The following is a 15,848-nucleotide window of genomic DNA, read 5'->3' as shown; positions in this document are numbered from 1 at the left end:
TATTGGTTAAAGAGAGTTTATAACAAGCGTCTAGACTTTTTAGACACTATCACTCACGAAGAGGGAACACGGACTCTATTAGGTAGGGTGAAGTGTCCACACCTATAGTTCTACGACTAATCTGACGGTCTACTAAATAACCGGTCGTACAACACGGACCGATCAGCGACACGGTGTCATTTACAGGTGAGACTTTGCAACGTCACAGACGAAATAACCCGCCACAAAGACCATATGGATCCGGAAGGCCGACCCCAGGCTTTTTGGGATCACAATGAGATAGTGGGATTGTACAGTTGGTAACTCGTACAAACCCTACGAGACCTAGCCGCATATGCTGTCGCACAAGGCAGGACGTTATAAGTCGTTGAAGCGTGTCGGTAACTTCTCCCTCACCTGGGTGTAAGGTGTCCGGTGTTAGTTGTTGGAACCCTAGTTGAGATCCCGTTCCCTCTACACAACGTTGCGCGCTCCGTTTACCACCAGTGTGTCTATGACTGACCAAAAGCCTGGGGGGTCTGGGGGGGTTATTTCTGTTTTTACGTGAAAGTCTCACCGGAAAATAACACCGGTCTGAGTTCCGTTGTGGACACGGTTATTAGTCACGACAGAATTAGTCGTAGAACTATACGGTGTGGACACGCCACCCTACCTAATAGAGCCGTTTCCTCTTCACCGGTGATAGTGTCTAAAAAAGTCTAAACACTTGGTTATAAACTACTCTTACCAATAAAACACATATATCTTTACAAAATCAAACTCAAGTAGAGTACTTTTTACCCTCGTTTTTGTTTTCACAACGCAAATATAAAAACAAGTCACATAATGGACCGTCACAACACCACACACAACACACACACACACACACACACACACACACACACACACGCACCACACACACACACACCACACACACACACACACACACACACACACACCACACACACACACACACACACACACACACACACACACACACACACACACACACACACACACACACCACACACAACACACAACACACACACACCACCCTAGCCTTTTTAGGTACTGCTACTACCGTTTTTTCGCCTTTTTTCATAGGGGACGGTCAAATCTCAAAGGAACAGTTACATTATTTATCGAAGAGATAGAATTACCGTCGTTTTGTCTCCTCCCTTCCACTTTTTCTCAATATAGATTTATCCCGACCTATAACCTTCTACTAGGAACAGACACAAGCGAGCGAGGAGATTCGTAGGGAGAAAGGTCGCACTCTGCCACACTCTGCTGTGTTCCTTCCTATGTGCCCCTCTATAAATTTGGCACTAGCAGGTTAGTTAAATCACAAGGTTCGCGGTGACATGCATTAATAGACGCCGAGAGTAAATACTGCGTTTTTCGACGGTAACTCTGACCTACTGCAGCTTACTTTTTTGGCTCCCACCCGACACCGAATCTTAGAGACGTTTGGAGTAAACACTCGAGACAGCCATAAACTGCCGACCGATAGTCTACACCTAATCTTCGTCTCAGTGTCGTCCTTTCCAGACAAAATAGAGGAAGTGAGCCGACGTCATAATAATTTAGTATGTGACAGAACCTCTTCGAAGATAGAAGGGTCAGAGCTGTAAGAGGTTGCTGATTACATACAACACAATTTTGTCCCACGTACAGGCCTTATATAGAGGCGCGGCGAGCAAACTCGTACTTGTGTCAAAAATTTTTGCTTTAGTAATCGGTATCATAAACAAAAAATGACTAGTAGCTAACAAAGTACCCAACGATATCGAACACATAAGTTCGACCAACACGTACGTTCTTCATTCTGACAAAGGACTGACAGATAACGGCCCCTTTCACACTCCCAACAATAAGTATCTAAATACCGACTAGTTATTACTTCCATGCAACCGTGTCATGTCTGGGATCAGAAAGACTACACGTACACGAGTACTGCTTTGCGCTATCGTTGGCGTTCAATCGCATTAACGTCGCCACATCGAATAACAGAGAATGACCTCGCGTCTCATATCTCTACCTAAAAATTTTCATACCGCACTCACACGACTAGGTTGTAGGAGTTCACCAGCAGTGTACATGAATACATCACGATACTACTTATCCACTAGTTAGGTTATTGGTCATCTGTGTGTACGCGCGTTATCTGCGTTTCTGCGTATATATGGTCCAGACACCACGGTTTGCTTAACTTTTTGACCGTGTTACCCCGGACTCGAGTGTATACGCTGACAATAATACATCAACACGTTGGGACAGTTGTAAGTTTCACATGTGACCAGAAGCTTAGACTTAGGTAAGTTAAGTAATTGTGTTTTTATATCCAATCTCATATTTTTGCCTACCTCTTAGAAAATGAGTAGACTTTCGTATTATTGATTAGTGAAGATTCCTTAGGCGTTAGCGTTTTTTCAGGCAAGGCCGAATGGTTCAACCATGTTATCACTCGCGTGGTCATCCTAGATGCGCCCTAAGAAGTCGTATGCGGGTCCTCTTCCGATCGTTTCCAACCACCCAACATCAAGGTGGTTCAGCTGTAAACTTTCAATACATATTTTCATCCGTTGTTTGTTGGTAGTTACGCATAGGAGAATGGTTAACCAAATCACTCTGTATCGCGTATCTATGTATTGGTTGGCAGTTACAGTGTACAACCATACAACTAATCATCCCAAACGTTCGGACAGTTGTAGTTTTCCAGCCTGACAGGACGCTTAACCTTAAGAGGTAAGCCAAACAAGAGCATGAAATCCGTACGCTTTGGACTTATAAGGGGGTATATCCAAGCATTTTGCCTACGTCATAAAAAAAAAGAGTCTTCGTTACATAGTGTACATAGAGGGCTTGCTTATAGATCTCCTTCAACCGTTTGTTTTTAGGACAAGCAATGTTATACAGAAAATGTTTTAGATCTTTGAGTTCATCTGATGAAAAATGGGAGCAAAAACAAAAGTGTTGCGTTTATATTTTTGTTCAGTGTAGCTCTATGATGAGAGTACCGGTGTTGTCAAAGTGTTGCCTTGTGCTCCTTCCTTTAACAGGAGTCGTTTGGAAAGATGTACGGTTTTATTCTCAGGTCTTAGACACTAAGAGTTAAGAGTCTGCTGGCTGGCAGATAGAGACAAGACTTGGGTTTGATCAAGATTTAAGGAGTTGAAACTCTCCTTGGACGTGTCTGTTGCTGTGAGACACACATTACTTGAGATTGAGAGCCTGAACATTTTGTTTTGAACCAGTAAAAGTCTGGGTTTGTGTTGCCCATCTGATCATGTCTCCATTCACCACGGAAAACATTTGTTGCAATTTCTCTAAATGATGTTCATTTGTCATCGTGTCTCAGTAATTGTGATATAATTTATGATATCTCTGAATTTGTGCAGCGGTAATACACATCTGCTGGCCCTAAGCCTCGCATACCAATCAGGGAAAGGCAGGCAAATGGAACAAATTGGTCTGTAACTTTGTTTAGGAGTATGGGAATATGCATCATTAAGGCACATTATCAACTGACATGACGCAGGCCTTAAGGGAGCTCCTGCTTTGTTGAAGACCAGCTGTAGAAGAAGGGTCCATCGATACAATATGCACATAAATAATCTGCTTACACGATGCATATTTCTAAATTAATATGTTTAATCATATTACTAGACAGAGAGCCTTGGGCTAGGTCGTTTTCCACCATAGAAATACTGCACACAATACACAGAGTATAATCAACATGCGTTAATGATCATTTGTTTCCCTGAGCAGGTGCATCTGATGCCAGCTCAAATATGACATTTCGGAAAGTGGTAAAATCTGTCATGGCTACATATTCAATGTTTGAGGAACCTGTTTCCAATACCCGTTCTTACTATTTTGCTGAAATATGCAATAAACTTCTTATTGCAGGGCTGTAATATATTGTATTGGTATTAGTTTTTAGGATACTCTCCCTTGCTTCTCCCCCCTTCCTCCCCCTCTGCCTCCTGTCCACTGAAGTGAGCACTAACCAGCTCCAGGCAGTGAAAACACTAAATTAGCTTGGAGACACTTTCTCCCCCTTCTCTCTCTCTCCTTCCTTTGCTGTCCATTAAAACAGAAAAACTAGGCGCTTAGAGTGCACGTGTCATTTGCTTTATTGAATAGAATCAGCCACGGTCACCCGCTCTGCTCAGCGGGAAAAACACCCTCAAAGTGATAAAAACACCACGATCCCAGGATAGGAAGCAAAACTGTGGAAGCTTTGAAATTCCCCAAGCTCAGTGGCCGTTGCTTATATCTAATGCATTTCTATCACTAACGGCACTTTGATGTCACCTCCCCTCTCCCCAATCCTCGCTGCCATCTATTAAACAGAGCGGCAGCAGTAAGTTACCCTAAATGAGTTTTAAGACTTCTTTTTTTTAATCAAAGCATCTCCCATGTGTATTTTCTTTGTCCTGCGCTGCTTGCGATTTATCAGATCGTGAGCCAGTCGATTCCAGCTACACTGAAACGTAAAGTAAAGAGCATAAAGGGACTGGTTTTGTATTAAAACATCTCCCAAGGTCTCCTTTCTATCTGCTCCATCTTTGCTCTGCGCCGCTTGCTGTCCATTAGCGGCCTGAACTGTGCATGTAAAGCTCCGCTCTCGTTTAGGTTCTGCTTCTCCTGACATGGACTCAGCTGACTGTTCCCGATGCTCACTCACCCATTAGGGAGGAAAGAGTTTATTCTCCCTCCCTCTCCCTCTCCGTTTCTCTTTTTGTCTCTACATGTTCTCTTCTTAGCTCGTGCTTATAGCCTCTCTCTCTCTTTTCCCCCACCAGTACATGAATTCTTGCACTTTCTGCCTCACTCTCCACCGCTCTCATCTTGTTCCTTCTGCATGTTTTTGGTGGCTTATAGCTCTTCTCTTTTTCCATCTCCATCTTTATTCAGCAGCTCTACATGTCCTCTTCCATTCGTCTTCTCTCTCTTCCTCTCTCTATTTATCTGCAGAGGTGGAAGACATACCGACGCCTTTCTTCAATTAAAATAGTACCACGGTTTAAATGTTGCTTTTACTTCAGGACCACTTGGATTAAAATAATAATTGGGCAGAGTGAAATTAATCAATACTGATGTATTAACATTTACATTTTGAAGCTGGTCAAGGTGTTGCTAATTTATAATTATGTTAACTAATCTACTATCTCCTTTAACTGAGATACAGATAGGCTTTTTTTTGTTCTAAATTTATCTTCAAATCCTCCCAAAACTAAGATTAGACCGTCTACTTAATACTTAAAATGAATCCATTGGCTCCTACTGAAATTATTAATCTTTTAAAACGAGTCACCAATATTCAAAATGTAATAAAGACTGGCTTTTGAAAACAGCCTGGGACTGCAGATTTGAGGAAATGTTACTCAAGTTGGAGTAAGTAGCGCATTTGTTGGTTACTGTTTTATGCCATGTTTAAAAACACATTTGAAACTCACTTTAAAACTAAAGGTGGGGTATGTAATTTATTTCAGAAACACTTTTTGTTATATTCCATGGAGTGCTCTTAACATCCCGATAGCAATGAATATATTAAATGCTTTGACAATAAATACATACTGTGGAAGCCGTGGCGCTGTAAAAAGCACGACCAATCATCTGAGCCGGCCCGGCTAAAATAACTGGATGGCCTACCTGCCTGTCAGCCTTCCATCTGCGCACAAACGTATCTCGTGCCCTCATTGGTCATGTGCGCGTTCGTGTGTGTTGGAGGAGGGGCTCTGTAATNGAAGTCCAGGGCAAAACATTACAAGTCTCTTCAGTGCGCATGTCACAAAATGAGATGGATTGTGGGACATGTAGTTTATGGACAACGTGCTTCTGTAAAGCGGCATTCAACCGTATAATAAACATATTATATTCTTTGCAAGCTCTTGCGGGCTACATAAAATAATTGTCGCGGGCCGGATTTGGCCCCCGGGCCTTTAGTTTGACACCGCTGGCTTACTGCTTATTGAGATTTTACTGACATCTAACAAGAAAGTATTTTTAAGGAAATATTCCTTTTGAAAAATGTTGCCCTGCAGATATTATATTAAAATCTTATATATTATAATATATGTATTATAAAAGAACCTAAAGAACATCCAAGCCATTGTTGTTCTTTAATGGATTGATATCATAAATATTAAGTATGAATGTATCAAGTATTGTATTGCATTAGGGTCTGCTGCAGTGATTTACACTTTTAAATGTTGTTTTACTTTACAATGTAAATGCTAAATCAGTGGAGTACATGTTTAAAGAGACTCAGAACTGCCTTGTCTGATTGTATAGAAAGGAAATTAAGTTGCTTTTCCTTTTCTAAGACATGTGTTCAGATAGTAGTACAACAAATGAGGGAAATCAGGACACTAAATTGGCCTGACCTGAACTCAGTAAATCATAACAAACATTGATAAATAAAATAAAAAAACCTGCCCTTTTAAAACCAGCGTTATTTAATTGGTCAGATAATTTGTGGCTTTAGTTCCGATCATTATCTAATCACAGGACTCATAATGTAGAATACACTGGCTGCCATTATAGCCGTGCTCATTGGTTGTTTGCATCTCCCCCAACTGCTGTTAGCCTGTAGCGCCGGCTGCACGGTGATGTATGGCGGCTGTTTTCTAATTGGTTTGTGGATCAGCCCACATACTTTGCTGCTGCTGTCAACCGTCATTGGCCTCTTCCTAGTGGGGTGACTCTCATTTCATTTCCATGACAACTGCGTGGACCTGCTTCACAGCCAAAGGGAAAATGTACTACAAGTAAATAAGCAGTATTTCTCAGTAGAGGTCATGCAAGTAGAGAAAATGTGTTTCTGTGTGGCGTGGACTCTGAGTTACAGAGGGTTAGTTTTCATCTTTTTTGGATGGTAGTTATATGAAAAGGTTATGAGGTTAATTGCAGACATAACACATGAAAGCAAAGCGTCCAGGCTCTGGTTATTTCCTGACATTTTATCAGGAATGTACTGATGTGTTTTTTATTACATGTAACTAATATTTTTCCGCCCACATCTGCCAGATCAAATATGGATTATCATGAGAATCTTACAAAAATAAACACTAGGGCAAAACAGACTTTATTTCAAATCTTTTAAAACAAAGCAGTTGGTAATTATTGTGTTTTTTGTAATAAACTGGTATAAACAAGACAAACGTCATTAAAAAAAGTGTGTGTGTGTGTGTGTGTGTGTGTGTGTGTGTGTGTGTGTGTGTGTGTGTGTGTGTGTGTTTTTGTGTGTGTGTGTGTGTTAATGTTAAAAGGGAACAGTGTGTGACTGCGAGACAGCAGTTCTAAAATTGAAGTGTGTTGGATTTGATATTCCTTTTTCCTTTTTGTTCCTAATCATCATTTCCAACAAATATTTACATGTCTTCTTTTTTTGTTGAATTTATTTTGAATAGATAATATTTCTAAAAAGCATTTCTACAACGATAGTTAATTGGAAGTGAATATTTTGTAGGTGTTTCTTAAATATCTGTTTTAACGTTTTCTGCTGCCTATTTCTAATGTATCTTTCTGTCCTTTTGTTCTTGTCTTCAGGCCAACGTTGCTGCGGGAACAACACTACCAATATCTCAAGAAGGGCTTACGTCACTTATCAGATGCTTATGAGGTACCGTATTACACCTGATAACTACATGTTTATGGATATTTGTTAATCCTGTGACACATACAGTACATCCTCTTCTCACACTGGAGCTCCTGTGTAACTCTCACTGCCTCTGGATGATTATCTCCCTGCTTTAAATAACAGAAATACCATTGTATTCACTCTGCAAGGTAACAGGCTTGTTCACTCTCAGGAAGGTCACCTCTCTTTTTGTGTGTCATTCTCTGCTCTCTCCTGAAAAATAGAGAGGAGAGCATTTGTTGTCAGTGACACACTGTTCTGACCTCAAACTGTTTATTTTGATTGACAGCACGGTGCTTATCTGTGCGTAAACATCGCAGCACTGCCGGAAAAGGGAATTAGAAGCTGAGTCATGATATTATGTAAGAAAAACAACACAAAAGACATCAAGTCACTGATTTTTTTCTCATCGTATATTTACCCAACACTGAGAATAAGCAGTGTGATATTTTTGCTCGTCTATCAGCCTGTTTTGCTCCTGAAGGCCCGGCCTCTGCTGCTCTGTTTCCTCTCGTCTCCGTCCGACTGACTGATCTTGTTTATTGCTATAATTGGTCGTGTGTGTGTGTGTGTGTGTGTGTGTGTGTGTGTGTGTGTGTGTGTGTGTGTGTGTGTGTGTGTGTGTGTGTGTGTGTGTGTGTGTGTGTGTGTGTGAGATAGTGTCTGGATGCCAGTAGACCGTGGCTGTGCTTCTGGATTCTTCACAGTCTGGAGTTACTGGAGGAGCCCATTCCTGCTGCTGTCGCCTCAGNAGGTTCGGTTAAAATCCTCATGCAGTAGCTCACGGGCGCTTCCTGACAAGGTAGAGGCGTATGAACCCTTGACGGTGGCCTCCGGCGCAGGAACCAAACCGCCCATTAAAGCTCCGACGTGTACCATCTGAAGCGCAGGAAATTTAGGGGTGTTTACCGAAACGCGTGCCGGTAAAGGGGTTAGACAACGCGCCTTTTACATATGCCCCGGAGAGTTAATACTGCGTGTGGACGTGTGAACGACGGACAGAGGTGTAGAAGCAAAAGCTACGGTCAAACTTCCTAAGAACGGACGAAGACTCGAACACGATGTTCGTTCGTAGGAGCGCCTAACTCTTTGCCGGTTGATAGCAATGGGATTCGAAATTGGGAAAATAAAATTTACACATATTACAGCCCTCAAAAAACGGGCAGGCGGCCCTTTATTTACCCCGAATCGTCGGGGTCTTATAACTTTAGACGAAAAAAAGATTTAGGAAAAAAAGGAAGATAAACAATATATAAACCACGCCGTGCTGTGTATGATGGTTAGCTTTATGTAAGGAAGATTAGCAAAGACGACACTACTTATGACTTTAACATAAAAATTTAGAGAAAAAGGAAAGATTAAACAATAATAACTGTAACGAAAATTTTAGCACAGACACACCTGTGTCTTTCTTTACGCCCTTTACACAACCACTTGTCTTAAGTTAAACAATTACGGCACTGACATTGTGCTCTTACGCAACTCTGACAACAACTTGTAACTCGAATAAACCACAAAAATAGAATAAAAGTTACGTTCACTAAATGAGTTTCTGACGACGTTAATATATACTTTTACTCGACTGACACGAGAACAGTGTCGAATGATACTTTCAGTTCTCTCTTAGTCTTTTTTTGAGAGTTGTCAGATTTGTCAGTAATCTTTCTCTACCCTATCGTGCTATAACACATAATTACATATATTTATCAGCCCGTAACTTGGAGGACGTGTGGACCGAAACAGTTACATGTATAACGTCACATGGTTAGGCTTAGGGTAAGATATTGAGTAAGAAAATGTTTTTATGAACCACACAGCTTCTGGTCTTCCAAGACCCGACCGGACAAAAAGATGTGGTGCAGGCACGAAATACTACCAATAGAAATACATTGCTTTGAAAATCGTTCTGTGTGACATGAAAAAAAGGGGAAAATCGTGTTGGTGAACACAAATCAATAGATTCAATTAATTTCGTGACTCTAACACGAAATGCTGTGAGACTGGGTTGAAAGGTTAGCACCTCTTAGCTTCAGGTTTTGGTCGGCTTCCCTGCTGTTTTTTGCTGATTTTGGTTACTTAATTCCCATGAAACCCATTTTAATATTGTGTCTTTTCTCTATCATGGCAATGATAACAACAGTTAAAAACAAGAAAGACAGAAAAGCAGAATACATTTAACCTTAAATCAGAACAAAACAACAACAGGTAAACACATGACTGAATTAGATACCAGAAGCTGAAACCAAACAAAACACTAAATGCAGGAAAACATCCGACAAAGCAATAATCGGATAACAAATAAAAATCCCTTAAACAGAATTAGTCAACAGGATGTGCTAATGCGCTTAATGTGCATTAAAAAAAAATGGACTATGAATGGTGCTTTTGTCTGTCGTCTGTATTGCACCATAGAAAGTGGATTTCAAGGCTCTGATGATTGAACATTTGAAGAGAGAAAATAACCAATTTGGGCGGCAGAGATAAAAACAAAAACACAAGCTGATTAAAGGCCCTCTCCTCTCAGAGCAAACTAATGAAGCAAACACAAAAGATAAAATCAAACACAAACAGAATTGGAAAACAGGAATCTAAAACCCCAATACAATAAGTAAAACCACCAGTATCTGCAAGCAAGAATTGGACAGCTCCCAATCTGTAAATATGTGAATATATTTGTATTCCCATGAAGCCTGCTCTTCGGAGACGTGAGGAATTTCTCCTGACAGCAGTGACAGGCAGGAAGTCCTTTCTGCATTTTCAACGCAGCCGTCTTGGTTTTCATCTTCGGCAAAAACACAGGTTTCTTCCTCACATCCCTGAAGCACTTTAGCTTAGCCGTTTTTTCCACCAAACGGACAAATCTGAACCGCGCTTGGTGCTTTCGGGAAGTAAAAAAAACACCCTGAGTTGCGTGCGTGTGCGTGTGGGTGTGCATGTTCCTCTCCCTGCATCCGCCATCTGCAGAGGAAAGAACTCTTTGAACTGTGAACCAATGAGCATCACAGCAGCAGAAAGATGTTGCTAGGAGCACTTCCTACATCCAGCTGTGGACCTGTGCAAAACACACGCGCATAAAACATACACTGAGTGCACACCCAAAACAAACGTGTCTGTCTTAAGGCCATACTGTCAAGGTGATAGTTTATGGATGTTACCTCCCTCTCCTCCGCCTCCTCCCGCTCGTTTCTCCTCTTCATCGCAGAATAACACGTTATGTATCTGGAACACGTTATCTCCTGCTTACATTGGTGCCATTTCTTTTTCTCTCTCCCTCCATCTCTCTTTCTCTCCCTTCATCTCTCCTTTTTTCTATCTAATGCATAGAGACAGGGTGGATGTATAATTCATACCCCCTCTGCCAGCAGTGCTTCTCTTGCTGTGTTTGTGACTGTGTGTGTGCGTGTGCGTGTGGGTGTGTGCACGCGCGCGCGCCGAAGAGACAGATCTCACCCAGTGAAGCAAAGCGGAAAGAACGGGTCATCTGGGTACGTTTGAGTTGGTGTGTGTGCACATGTGTGTTTACCTCTGCCTTTACATCGCAATAAATGATGTATAGGCGTGGGAACACTCTCTTGCTGAATGTTCTATACGTTTCATTATGCAGCTCAGGGTTAAAGGAAGCGTGTGTGGGCAAATCGCTTGACGTCTGTTTTCCTTCGGCGTATTTATTGGTTTAGGGATTCGTATTTATCTCCGCGTGGCGTGCGCTGCTGCGCCGCTTACGAAACTGTAAAAGCAGGCCAGCGCTCGCTCTCTGAAGGCAGACATGCTCCTCTGAGCTCGAGTTTCTCTGAAATAGAATTTTGGAGGGCAAGACCCACCTCTCTTCTCCACTCAACCATGCACTTACTCATTCCCTCTGGGGAGGAAAGAGGGAGAGAGAAGGAGGTATAGGAGTGGGAGGAAGGAGAGGGAGAGGAGATGAAAGAGGGGCGTAAAGTGCAATGGAGGAGAGGAGAAAATAGGGAAATGGCCAAAGAAGGAAGGAAGTGATGAAGGCGAGAACATGGCTGGGAACATGGTGACTGATGCACAGTGATCTACTCCTACATTTAAATACAATATTTCCTATTAGTTCTACTTTAAAACATTACTGAGGGAAATATTTATGTAACTGTTAATAGATTAAGAAAACAAAACCAAACATACATTTACACTTTAAAGGTGGGGTAGGTAAGAATAGAGAAACCAGCTTGAGTGCGCTAGAATTTGAAAAAATCTGCCCCTTCCTTCAGACTTCATTACAGAGCCCCTCCTCCAACACACACGAACGCGCACATGACCAATGAGGGCACGAGATNAATCCAGAAGCACAGCCACGGTCTACTGGCATCCAGACACTATCTCACACACACACACACACACACACACACACACACACACACACACACACACACACACACGAGTGTGTGTGTGTGTGTGTGTGTGTGTGTGTGTGTGTGTGTGTGTGTGTGTGTGTGAGATAGTGTCTGGATGCCAGTAGACCGTGGCTGTGCTTCTGGATTCTTCACAGTCTGGAGTTACTGGAGGAGCCCATTCCTGCTGCTGTCGCCTCAGAGTGGGTCACACACACACACACACACACACACACACACACACACACACACACTCTCTCTCTACAGCAAGACTGCTACTGAGAGGCACTGCCAAATGCTTTTTGTTATTTATCACCCTTGCATAAAGTAGTTCCCATAATTAGTAGTGATCAAATGCTGCTGCAATACAAACACTTATGAAAATGAACTGCAGCAGCGACTCATAAACTCATTGTACGACATGCTAGTAATTGTTGTTTATTGTGTCATAAAGTAATGCAATATGCATGCAAGTGATTTTTTTATAGCACACTTCAGGCAGTTCAAAGTGCTTTACGTTAAGAAAATAATCAAGATGAAATGCAGAAATAACAACAAGAAATTAGTCTTAAAACTAAAAACGTCATTGGTGCAAACATATTATTATACTGTGCATGAACACACACCAGTCATGACAAAATAACTTGTTCCAGTTTTACGAGTGTCTTCCATCCGAAGCTTAATAAATAAAATATGGCTCTAAAACCCCACCAAGACAATCCTCAGAGATTCAGAGGACACTTTTACAAAAATAAATAAATTAAATGATCCTATAATGAGCAATAATCCATGTGGGAATCCATTTTTCCCAAGCCAGGATTGACATTTGTTAGTGTTGTGCTGTTAAATCATTTCCTGCCTCTCTAGAAACAACTGCAATAATTCATCTGTCTTCTAATTAAACCCCCATAGAATTGAATACTCATGTTAAAAGTAAGAGTCAATTAATGTTTTTCCTCCAATCATAATGGCCCATCATTCTTGATTGGTCTAAACAAGTGGGTGTATAATTTTAGAGATGTTTGTGCAGCAGTAACTTTAAACGCTGATGCTTTTATTGCCACCGAAATGTCATTTGATTAAATTACTGCCAGTCCAAACTAACACTCCCGGGGCCACGGCCATACCAGGCTGCCAGCCCACGCTCTCATTACGACTGAGAGGCGTGCCAACACACCGGCTGGCACTGCCCTGCGCTCACACACACACACACACACACACACACACACACACACACACACACACACACACACACACACGCAGAGAAACACACAGGCCCTGTTTGAGGATTCATAACAATACAGCAGATTGCTTTCTCCGTCCCATGAAATGCACACTGTTCTCAGGTCAGTGCTGGCCAAAGTTAACGTGGCGTTCTCGTCCAACTCACTTGGCTCACGACAGTTTTGTGATTTCTCTCCACGGCTGAGGATAAAGAGGACATTTATGAGGGAAGCAGCTCAGTGCACAGAGGCTGCAAAGATATTAAACAGTGGGTCAGATGCCCGGTGCCACGTCAGCTCTAGAGTCTGCTGACTGACACGTAGATAGCAACTGTGTGTGTGTTTAATGTGAGGAAAAGCTGTGTCTCCATGTTAGGGTATAAGTCGACAGGTGTTGGCATTTGTTTTCGAATCTTAAAGGGCATTCTAATCTATTTTCATATTCTTTTCGAGCGTCACTCTGCTAAAGTAGATACACAAATACACACTGTGTTCTGACCCAAATGGAAAGGGAGCAGACCCATTACTTAAGAACATAATCATATTTAGCTGTTTTTTCAGTATAAGTAGGAAAAGGTCCTGATTCAATCTTCAACATTTCCTTGAACAAGCTCATGTTTTCTTATTTGTTACATCTTTTCAATCTCAATTTTTATTTATAGCACATTTAAAGCAACCTCAGTTGACCAAAGTGCTGTACAGGGAATACATACAATATCAAATAACAGTCAAATAATAAAACAATAATTAAAAACATGATTAAAAAAAGCACAATAACTAGAAACATATAAAAACACATACAAATATAAAAATGTTATGTTCAACTATTATTAAAAGTCAACTACACTGACAGGAATTGTGCAGCAAAACAAATAAGAATAGCTATGCTTTGTCTTCCGCTCTATCTCCATGGTTACAGTTTCATAACCGGTGCAGATGCATTAATCAAATTACGCAAGAAGCACTTCCTGTTTTTGTTGACGAATATTTCAGTGTCATTGTTATAGTGTCTGTCTGTGTGTGTAAGTACAATTCTCCTCCCTCTCTCTCCAGTGTGTGTCAGTTTCTGTCTCGCTGTCAGAGCCCGACGGGGGGGTTCTCCGGGGGTCCGGGCCAACACGCCCACCTGGCCCCGACCTACGCTGCGGTCAACGCCCTCTGCATCATCGGCACAGAGGAGTCCTACAATATTATAGACAGGTACCGTCACCCCACTGCCTTTGTACCACACCAAGGTGAACATAGCACACAGGAGAGTTTCTGTTGAAGCAGAACTCAAACAGAATTCACTTGTCTGTTATAAAACTCCTTCTAAGGCTGCTCTGAAGGGTTAAAACCTCCATTACCTGGATATTCAAATCTTTTTTTGAATTCTGATCAAATAAAAATAATGAGGCCACTCTCATAGTGTTAGTGTCAGCAGTGCTGTATACATATACCTTTGACCAGTGGTGTAGTGGTCGTTGGACACGGGGGATCGCCGTCCCCCACTTTTTTGAAGCATGATTTTTTATTTTTTATAGTCTAATAAATATAAAATCATTGCCAGTGTTATCAGTTGCAAGTGTGTATTTGTTGTAATAATGACAAAATAATACATTTCACAGCAATTACAATAACAACGTAGCTCAAGTATTTATGCAACCTGATTTGAAGCGTGTGTGTGTGTGAGGGGCAGCACCGTGTGTGTGTAGGGTGACCAGGTGTCCCACTTTGTGCGGGACTGCACACACAGCGTTTTCATCATTTGTCCCGCGTCCCACAAATTGAGACTATGTCCCGCATTTGAGTGACAGTCGCGCAGAAAAAAGGCTGGCTCGGTTCGCTGACGGCCGGCACTGCCCTTAATTATTATATTTTTTAAACGGCATCCTGTAAGTTGCTCTGACAGGTGACACAGAGGTCCACAGTGTACCCCCCCTCCCCCATTGAAGGTTCACGAGTGCGTCCATAGTATCTCTCCCCGCCCCGTCCACCCCGTCCATAGTATCTCTCCCCGCCCCATCCACCCAGTAAAACAATCCCCACTACACCACTGCCTATGACTCACAGAGCATTACATCAGGACACTAGGACAGAGATAACACCATACACTCCACATAGTAGAATATACACAACACTGTTTGTATCGACGCCCCCTGAAGGTATCACTGGGTTTTTATACTGTGGTCACATGCCTGCCTCTATACTATACATAGAATAATAAAACATAGGCTTCTTTCATGTATTTCAGTTTGACAGCATACATATAATTGAATAAATACCTTATTTTAAGAGCCTTTTTAACGGTTGTGTTGACATGAATTCTGACTCGTATTTTTTTTTGCATTGATATCAATCTTTTGATGTATCATTTGTCCATTGTATTCATAACGTGCAGCACTTACTCTGACTTTCCTTCCTCCCCTCTGTTCTGCCTCTCCTTTCATCCCCCCCCCCTTTACTCTATATATTATTCGCTCTTCTCGTCCCCATACACCTCCTCCTCTTCTTCTTTGAAACCCCCCCCCCTCTCTCTCCTCCTGTGCTGACCCTCTCCAGGAAGAAGCTCTTAGATTTCCTACTGTCAGTGAAGCAGCCAAATGGCTCGTTTGTGATGCACGTTGGAGGGGAGGTGGATGTCAGGTGAGATAGATACCC

The 15,848-nt window shown here is 41.9% G+C and overlaps 1 protein-coding gene across 1 annotated transcript in view; it reads left to right on the top strand.

Moving 5' to 3' along the window:
- fntb (farnesyltransferase, CAAX box, subunit beta) overlaps positions 1-15,833 on the top strand; it is a gene marked incomplete at its 3' end in the record, with an annotated part of 17,949 nt that extends 2,116 nt beyond the window's left edge. Inside the window, exons 3-6 of the mRNA XM_010776290.1 lie at positions 7,540-7,612; positions 12,097-12,188; positions 14,262-14,408; positions 15,750-15,833. Of these exons, the coding sequence (XP_010774592.1) occupies positions 7,540-7,612; positions 12,097-12,188; positions 14,262-14,408; positions 15,750-15,833 (396 nt within the window). The remainder of the gene's footprint in view (positions 1-7,539; positions 7,613-12,096; positions 12,189-14,261; positions 14,409-15,749) is intronic.
- Between the last annotated feature and the right edge of the window lie 15 nt (positions 15,834-15,848).

Source organism: Notothenia coriiceps, unplaced genomic scaffold (genome assembly GCF_000735185.1).
Source record: "Notothenia coriiceps isolate Sejong01 unplaced genomic scaffold, NC01 NC01_scaffold00016826, whole genome shotgun sequence".
In the NCBI taxonomy this organism is placed as follows: Eukaryota; Metazoa; Chordata; class Actinopteri; order Perciformes; family Nototheniidae; genus Notothenia; species Notothenia coriiceps.
Note: the sequence above shows the minus strand (reverse complement) of the source record. Positions and strands in the feature narration are given on the sequence as shown.